At 38.1% G+C, this 9,723-nt stretch overlaps 1 protein-coding gene across 1 annotated transcript; it reads left to right on the top strand.

Annotated features, from left to right (window-relative positions):
- Positions 1 to 5,161: 5,161 nt before the first annotated feature.
- Positions 5,162 to 9,523, top strand: LOC108426396 (toll-like receptor 2). Its single transcript, XM_017695841.1, has one exon. The coding sequence runs from the start codon at positions 5,162 to 5,164 to the stop codon at positions 7,622 to 7,624; it is 2,463 nt and encodes an 820-aa protein (XP_017551330.1). The 3' UTR covers positions 7,625 to 9,523.
- The last annotated feature ends 200 nt before the right edge of the window (positions 9,524 to 9,723 follow it).

The following is a 9,723-nucleotide window of genomic DNA, read 5'->3' on the forward strand; positions in this document are numbered from 1 at the left end:
GGGATGTGTGGGATATGTGGGAATGTCTTATCACTTCCAGAGCTGATTCAGGGCTGGTTTGTTGTGGCTCTGAAAACTAGATAAAGTGAACTTATCCCTATTCATGTCAGTCACTCAGTGCCCTCCATTAGCATTCCCCCTTCTCTCATTTAGACTGAGGATTAAAAGCCAAAACCTGTGCCTGGTTACCAAACACACATTCCACTCATGGACCAAACACACAAAATTTAAGAGCACAAGAATGATGTCGGTTTGATATTTTATTAAAAAGTGATATGCCTTTGATTCCACTGCAAATAAAGGAACACTGCAAATGGTTTGTTCACTAATCCAGCATTCATGTGCCACACGTTTGTCATCTTTTCCCATTCCATATTCCTTTATTTATTCATTTTAACTAATAAACATTGTATAGCAATGATCTGTTTTGTTTTCAGGGCACTGAAGACCTATTAATCCAGGCTTAAGCCAAGAACATATAAAAGTTGCGGTGCTGGTTATCGCATATAAGTGGTTTAGCGCTATTGCATTTACCAGGTTCTTAGCAAGAATTTGAGCTCAAGAAAACCAAGATTGACTCCCAGCTGTTTTCTTTTCCTGCTCTTAACACTAGTAGCTGCCAGCTTTGAGTGGGTCATTAGAGTGCAGAAAGGTGGTCGTGTTGGGATGCATGATGATGGCTTTGCATTGCTAAGAGGAAAGTACATACGACGCATTTCTGATCAACCCGAGTACAGCGGCAGAAACTTTGAAAGAAGCGGATGGTCCTTTGATAGGACCAGTTTTGATAACTGAGAGATTCTGAGATTTTGGCTCAGGACAAGATAATGATGTCCACAGTCAGCAACATGGTCAATTCACCTCTGACATGGTAAAGATGAGTTATTGTTGGATCAGTTTGAAAAAGTCAGACTGATACTTTGCATATAAAGCATTTTTAAATAACTCAGTTGCATTCTCAAAATAAAGTTTCTAATAAGGGTTCTCTAAAGAAGATTTCAATAGATGGTTCTTTTTATAGAGGTTTATAAGGTTTTTCCTAGAACTGCATGTTCAAGCCAAGAACTCTATTTTTAAGAGATTGAGATCCACACATTTAGGTGTTCTTGAGTGTCACGATTGGCCCCTCCCAGTCCTGTCCATGTGCTCCTGTTGTGTTTACTTCCCAGTCCTGTCCATGTGCTTTTGTTTTGGTTTTCAGTCCTGCCCCCTTGTTTCATGACTCCGCCCCGATTGTCTCCACCTGTGTTTCCGCCTGTCCCTCGTTTACCCTCTTGTATTTAAGCCCTGTGTTTTTCCCTGTGTGTTTGCAGGTCTTTGTTTGAATTGTTGTTTGCTGGATGTTTTGTTTTTTGATGTATGCTTGTTTGAGTTGTACTTTCACTATTAGTTCTCTGTATTTAGCCTGTGTTCTGTTAGTCATGTCTGTCTTGCGATCTCTTCGCATTGGCCATTTGAACCTGGACTGTCATGACCACGACCATGGATTTGCCCTCAATAAAAGTTGCTTATCTCAGTGTATGCGTCCACCTCCTCTCTCCACGTTACACTGAGTAGTTAGTTCAAGTTTTAGATATGATAAATATCTGGCGTAGGCCTCATTTAGAGCATTTGGAGTCATTTCTCTTCTGTCCTCTTTCAAGTGGGATCAAGTCACAGAAGTGCAATCTGACTCTGCTGGATGTCTGGGTCGCTATTCCTGCAGTGTCTCCATCCAAAAGGGCCAACTAACTAAAGGGACTGTCACGCATACCCAGTAGGTTATCTAATTTTTTGGCAAATACATTTTATATATATATATGTCACCATGATATTTAATAAAAAAATTCCATCATATTTTCATGTGTGCTCATCATATTTATGTGATATAAAGCTGTACTATGTAAGATTTATTTGGTTAAAACTGGAAGACGCTGTATTACTGAGTCTGAGTATTACTGAGAAAAAAACGCTACGCACAGAAGCTCAAAAAGTAGGTCTGCCTTATGTTTAGGTCTCACATGGAAGCTCAACATTATACTGTCATGATGATAGTAAAAATGTTGAAATTTCCCCATTGTGGGACTCATAAGGGTCACTTAAACAAACAAAAAATATTTAATTAAAATAAAGCTCACAGTCTCCACTCTAAGTCATCCCAAAGGTGTTCTATCAGGTAGAGGTCAGGCAAGTCAAGTTCTTCCACACCAAACTCGCTCATCCATACCTTTATGGACCTTGCTTTGCCCACTGGTGCGCAGTCATGTTGAAACAGGAACTGTTCCCCAAACCGTTCCCACAAAGTTGGGAGCAGGAAATTGTCCAAAATCTCTTGGTCTGCTGAAGCATTAAGAGTTTCTTTTACTGGAACTAAGGAGCCGAGCCCAACTCCTGAAAAACAACCCCACACCATAATCCCCCCTCCACCAAACTTTACACTTGGCACAATGCAGTCAGACAAGTACCGTTGTCCTGGCAATTGCCAAACCCAGACTCGTCTATCGGATTGCCAGATGGAGAAGCACGATTCATCACTCCAGAAAACATGTCTCCACTGCTCTAGAGTCCAGTGGCAGTGCTTTACACCACTGCTTTCAACGCTTCGCATTGCGCTTGGTGATGTAAGGCTTGGATGCAGCTGCTCAGCCATGGAAACCCATTCCATGAAGCTCTCTACGCTGTTCTTGAGCTAATCTGAAGGCCACATTAAGTTTGGAGGTCTGTAGCGATTGACTATGCAGAAATTTGGTGACCTCTGCGCATTATGTGCCTCAGCATCTGCTGATCCCACTCTGTCATTTTACGTGGCCTACCACTTCATGGCTGAGTTGCTGTCGTTCCCAATTACTTCCACTTTGTTATAATACCACTGACAGTGGACTGTGAAATATTTAGTAGTGAGAAAATTAGGTGGCATCCTATCACGGTACCATGCTGGAATTCACTGAGCTCCTGAGAGCGACCCATTCCTTTACAAACGTCTGTAGAAGCAGTCTGCATGAATAGGTGCTTGGTTTATACACCTGTGGACATGGAAGTGATTGGAACACCTGAATTCAATGATTTGGATGGGTGAGTGAATACTTATGGAAATATAGTGTTGCTCCTTTGACATTTGAGTATAAAATGCAAAGTTGAATCAAAACTGTAACATATTGTTATTCCTTCTCTCTGCAAAACTGTCCTCTACCACTCATTGCGAAACTCTTGGATTTCCTCTTTTTGTAACTCGTGACATGAACAGAAAATTTTCCACAGTTTTTTAAAAAAACTTTTCTAATCACAGTTACATTCACCCATTCATGCATATGTTCTTTTGGTGATTTTGAAGAATGTTATTATAATGCATACTCTCAGTTTTAGAAATAAAAAAGCTTTGATATACTTTGATACACTGTGTACTCTTATACAGGTGTATGCATGTTTGAGCTCCCCAATGTTAATAACATAAAGAATCAAATTAGGCTTGTGCAAAATTTCTGGCACTTTTTATATTTTGTTTTTTTTTCCCCTAAAATGTTAAGAACATCAAAGTGTATCAAATAGAAATTGAGTACTAAAATTTGCAGAAAAATGCCATATTTAAGCTTGTTCCCTGTAGAGGATACATTTTGCATATGACTGTGATGCTGTAGGTTCTGTATACAGCCATGTATGGGCTTAAATATTGGAGTATGGACTTTATATTGAAGTTTCTATTTTGTTGACAATTATGTGAAGAAGAATGTCTTATGTTTGAGAACTTCCTGACTTCAAGGTTGCCATGAAAACAACAGACACATGCACACACACTTTTTTCTTCAAAACAGTGGTGCAATAGAGGAGATTTACCATGACAGTGTATAAAGGCAAAAGGCAGAGGAGGGGTCAGATGTTCAAAAGCAGAAGTTCAAGGAAAGAATAAAGAACCCCTCCATCGCTTATTGTAGTGATTAACAGTGGCTTCAAGCAAGGCATTAAGGTAAATCAACATTTTAGAGCAGAATTTTTTGTTAATGTAATAAATACATACACGTTTATGATTCTATGTTCTGAGAAGTTCAGAGAACAGTAAACAATTTTGACAACCACATTTAGAATTTCACTATTGTGAAAACAATACAGAAATATATTTGAGTTTTTCTGCAACTACAGGCACTTTTTAGGTCTTAGGAGTGGACTGGATTTTTGTTGGTTTCATAACATATTTTCACATCTGATTTTGTTGCTAACAGTAATTGGCTAATTTAGTTTAAGAATGCTTCAGGTCAAAATACAAGTTTTATTTATATCCCACATCTGTCATTTCAATCTTCTAATGCAGAAAAAGAAGTTACTGAATTACAAAATTACATCTTTGCAATTGGGACTATTAATATAATATCATACAATTTTAAGATAAAATCTAAATATTAAATCAAAACATAATTTAAGGTGTCATTTTTTCAGTAAATGTTTGTTTCCACATTTATGTCTCTTCTATGACACTGATGAAACTGTTATTTTTTTTCAAAGACAAATAAACCTACTTCTGATGGAAATATAAATTAACCAAAAAATAAATGCAGTTTTGTAACTTTTTATTTTTCTACATCATTTGCAGCTGTCCTTTACGTTGTGTAACAAATGTGATGAATGGACCAATAGAAATGCTCCAAATTTGCTTAGAAAACTATTATTTACATTAACTTACATTAAAAGTTAAAAGTTGTTTTGCCTAGTCATTGTGCATTTTGGATATTTAATTTTTTTATTTGTTTTTTTGTTTTTTACGTGGGTTAATAAACTTCATTTATGTATTTATTTTTGGCTGCAACAATATATAGAAGTTAATTCTACTTTGTCTCAAATGGTCTGTGTTCTGTTTTTATATTTTTACATGGCCATTTTCCAAGCTCTCTTTTTTTACTACTGCATTTAAAACTTTACTATGTAAATGAGCTGTGTGCTGATTGGCTGTCCTGTATTATGCCTTCAAAAACCAGTCCAAGTCCTTACAACTTCGGTGTGAATGGGCAGAGGAAGTTACATTTGTGTAACATTTGTGTAATTAATTTATTATGGCACTTTTTTATAGTGCCAAGAACATTTTACCTAAAAAGCTTTCATCAAAAAATTAAAAATTCAGTTTGTTATGGACCCTTTAAAATAAAAGAATACGTATGAATTAATTAACATTTCATTTCATTCTTTTTTTTATAGCATGCCAGCCACCTTATGGACAATCACATTGCCATCTCTGTTATTCTTTGTGGTCAGACCCACTGTTTTGGTTAAAGATGGAAATGTTCAAGTCTGTTCCTGTACGAGGAAGAACTCGAAAGACCTATCAAACCACAACTTGAAGAGGATACCCTCAGATTTGCCAGATGACATTGAATGCTTAGACATGTCGCATAACAACATTTCCAATATTGTCCATGGTGATCTTAATCGGCTGACTCAACTCTGTTTCCTGACGATCACCCACTGCGGCATTCAGTTTATCTCCCATGATGCCTTTTATAATAACCAAGAACTTAGGGTTTTGAACGTCTCCTACAACCAGCTGACTGTTGTTCCATATTTACCTTTGCTACAGCTTAGGATCCTTGATCTCTCCAGCAACAACTATGACAGCTATGGCCTGCCAGGCTTTTTTAACAACTTAACACATCTAAATGACTTTTCAATCGGGAGTCCAAGAGCAACTTCTGTGTCCGTTAATGATCTGGCACCTCTTCAGAATGCACCTTTAAAGCAATTCAGTTTTGGAGATGCTTCTGAGTTGCAAAAGTATGAAACTGGATCTTTTGCCCAGCTCAGATCTTTAGAGAAAGTGGCTCTGAGAGTAATATTCTGTCAAAGTTTTCATATTTTCAAAAAAATGCTCACGGACCTCGACCAAACACGCACAAAGACCGTCAGGCTGGTGAAGCTCTTTCCACCTCAATGTACTATTGCAGGTGATCCTTTTGACAGCCTTCCTAAGACCCGCTTCATCAGCGGCTTAACAGTTGAGGACACTTGGATGAATAGCTCTGTTATGGTCAAACTTATGCTTAATATTTGGAAATCACCTATTGAAAAAATTGCATTTCGAAATATAATTTACAACGAGGACACTCCATATGGGTTTCATTTTCCAAAACAGCACTGCACAACCAAATTACAAGCAATTGTTTTTGATGGTGTGAAGCATTATCAATACCAGTACCCTAAGATCAACATGAGCACAGAGTTATTATCTCACCTGACTTATCTGAAGTTCTCAGGAACTGGAATGAGCATCCTTCCATGCAGACTCATTTCAGCTATACCGTCACTGCAGATCTTGGACCTGTCGGATAATCTTCTGGAAGATACCGGGTTCTGGTGGTTCTGCTACTCATACAAAGGCATGTTTCCTGCTTTGAGGCATCTTTCACTAAGCTATAACCGCTTCTATGACCTGGCATTTATTTCTAAGAAGATTCATGAAATGAAGGTCCTAACATCCCTGGACTTAAGTTTCAACTCAATTGTCATTAAGGATCCGTGCTCCTGGCCTTCTCACCTGACCGAGCTGAACCTTAGCCATAACAACCTAGGCAACACAGTCTTTAAGTACTTGTCACCTTATTTCCAAAAGATTGATCTCTCCAAAACAGGCATAAGTGTCATCTCCCATAACGTCATCTCAGAATTTCCCAGACTTACACATCTTTTCTTGAGCTTTAACAGCATACGGTCTATCCCTTCCTATCTCCATGCCCCTGCGCTGCTAACCCTGTATGTCGATCAGAATGCAATCACCTCCATTGGCCATAATGTGCTAGAAGGCCTCCCCAGTCTGAAGACTCTAAAAGCAGGCAATAATCCATTTGTCTGTGACTGTGACTCTTTTTGGTTTGTGACAGCATTAAATAAGACACTTCTCCCTGACTGGCCATTTGATTATACCTGCAGCGCTCCAGAATCACAAGCAGGAATGACTCTGCAGAAGTACCAGCAGAGTCAGCAAGGTTTATTGTTCTGTCAAGCTGGACTTCAGGCAGCAGTGGCTTTGTCAGTTATTATTGTCACAGTAACTGTCTTGGGCATAATTTTCTATGCCTGTGATGGCGTCTGGTACAACAAAATGTTCTGGGTATGGATCAGGGTGAAAAGGCGGAAGAGCAAACATGCTAATAGATTGATGAATGCCACCTTCTGTTATCACGCATTCATCTCCTACAGCCAGTATGACTCCGCCTGGGTGGATTCTCAGCTGGTTCCAGCTTTAGAGGGCTCCGGGCTGTCCATCTGCATTCATGAGCGAGACTTTGCACCTGGCCAGTGGATTGTGGACAACATAATTAACTGCATGGAAAGCAGCTACAAAACCATATTTGTCTTATCAAATAACTTTGTTCAGAGCGAATGGTGCAACTATGAGCTCTTCTTTGCTCAGCACAGAGCTATCAGTGTGGAAGATGATTTATTGGTCTTCATTCTGTTGGAGCCCATCCCAGTTGACTCACTGCCCAAGAGGTTCTTGAAGCTCAGAACCTTGTTAAGGAAGCAAACCTACCTGGAATGGCCCAAAGACGATCAGAAGAAGAAGCTTTTTTGGTCTAGTCTCAGGTCCATCCTACAGACTGCAGACAAAAGCATAATTCTGAAGCAGGTTGCTTTGGATGTGGCTTTACTGGGTGCTCAGGGGTGAGGCTCCCTATACACTGCCAGTGGACTTTTTGGATTTGAATTATGCCTGGTCTCAGACTAAACAGCAGTGATGATGGTGTTTCACCATTACAAATTCTATTTAGTCTAAACTTAATATTGGTCTGGAAACTGATCATAAGTCATATGACTCAAGTCAAACCTTTATATCTCTTGTAGCTGCAGTAGAAGAAAATCTATAAAATATTTATCAATAATCATTTCAGAGGAGTGTATTTATGCAGCAAAAGCAGCCATAATTCGTTTTTTACATGATCATTTTCCAAATTCTCTTTTTCAGCTTAGAATTAGGCTGGCTGTTATTGTTAGTGCCTTCAACGTAACTTCAGAGTAAGTGGGTGGAGATAAACTGCTGCAATAACAGGCAGCTATATGTATATATGTTGGGTTTGGTGACATCACAGAAACTAATAATTTGCAGTTTATTTTCCATGTATGGACTGAGGAGTTTTATATGCTACATCAAACTTATCAGAAGCATACATTTTTCCATTATATGGGCCCTTTAAATTACTGATTAAAGCAGCAAATATGTTCAACAAATAGAGCACACAATGTTTTTGCACATAATAAAACTTTTGAAAGTATTAAAAACTATATTCATAATTACCACTTTTTACACGAGTGACTACTCAAATATTTTGTGGCAATTGATTAACAGACTACAAATGGTTTCATAATAACTGGAATTAGACATCTGAAGGGATTCTATTTAGAGCTAAACAATTTATTAATAATCATTTTCTATTGCAACCACAGTTTCAAAGAGTTCAATTTTCAAGTCAGAAAGGTGACAGTTTAAAAGCAGATCCTTTGTTGTTTATTCTCAGTTGTGTAGGTGGGATGACGAAAGCTCTGTAGACAATATCTGAATTTAAACATGAACAACTTTATTTAAAATTAAAGATAGCGCTTAAAGCCCTTGTTACAGAGACCCAGAAGCCAATGTGGAATCTCCCTCAAGTCCAAGATGCTTCAGCTTTTTAAACAAAATTTATGCACACACATAACGCAAAATCCATACATTAACATGTGAAAACATCTTATGGTATGGCTTACTTCTGATTTTTGTTATTATGGCCTCAGCTTATTCTAAAGCGAGGGGCCCAACTCTCTCCTGGGACCTGAAACTAGGGCCCCCTCGCTCTGGCTCCGTCGACACACATAGAGCCTTATCTTTTCAGCCAGGGCTCCGTTGAAACATATGGAGCCTTCTCATAGTACTTTCAAACAGCAAACAGCTACATGTATATTAGAGCCCAATATCATTTCAATATCATATATAACATTTTATCAAGCCTGATACACTTCACCCTCATTATCAACAAGTGGGGAAATATGTCTGGCTTGTGAAAAGCTGGTGGATGTGTTTAACCAATCAAAAGCAATCAAACAGCCATGTGTTATGCACGTGACAACACTAACACAACTAACTGTCAGTCTGGCCAAATCTTAAATTATAGAACATAATCACACTTTAAATAACAATGTCAATATTTGTTTAGACAGTGGCGCTGACAGTGACCTTGTAATCTTGAACACAGAAATACCATTAGGGTATCTTTCACAAATACTTGTAAAATATAGCCAAACCTCACATTTAGTGCAAAGATCATATATTATAGCTCAAAGTTAGCTTTATTTGGAAATTATTTGGAAGAGTTATTAAATGGAAACCACCAAAACTGCTAAGAATGCAGGGAAGCTCTGCTTTCTCTATCCAACAGAAATTCTACTCAGTCAAAAGTTATCAGTTTCACTTGATATGTTTCACTTGGTAACACACTTGATATGTTTATTTTACTATGACAGTTGGATTGATCTTTCCTGTCTGTTATTATGTTCACTTCTCAAATCAGTTATTAAATTTCACATGTTTACAGTCATGATTTGGTTTATACAGCAAAGGCACAAACGACTGAGGCTGTTTGACTAGCATTTTTTTTTCATAAACTATTTAATTATTCCAGTAATCACTGTAGTCACTGTCCATAGTCGGCAGACCTATGAAACCACTGAAAAGTTAGACAATGTCTCCACCTGCTGTTAAATACCTTGAACACAAAATATTGTTTTACATAT

The sequence above is a fragment of the Pygocentrus nattereri genome, chromosome 1, assembly GCF_015220715.1.
Source record: "Pygocentrus nattereri isolate fPygNat1 chromosome 1, fPygNat1.pri, whole genome shotgun sequence".
NCBI classification, from domain to species: Eukaryota; Metazoa; Chordata; class Actinopteri; order Characiformes; family Serrasalmidae; genus Pygocentrus; species Pygocentrus nattereri.

Bases quoted from the DNA above. Each gene is read 5' to 3' on its own strand.
- LOC108426396 (XM_017695841.1), top strand. From the start codon at position 5,162: ATGCCAGCCACCTTATGGACAATCACATTGCCATCTCTGTTATTCTTT.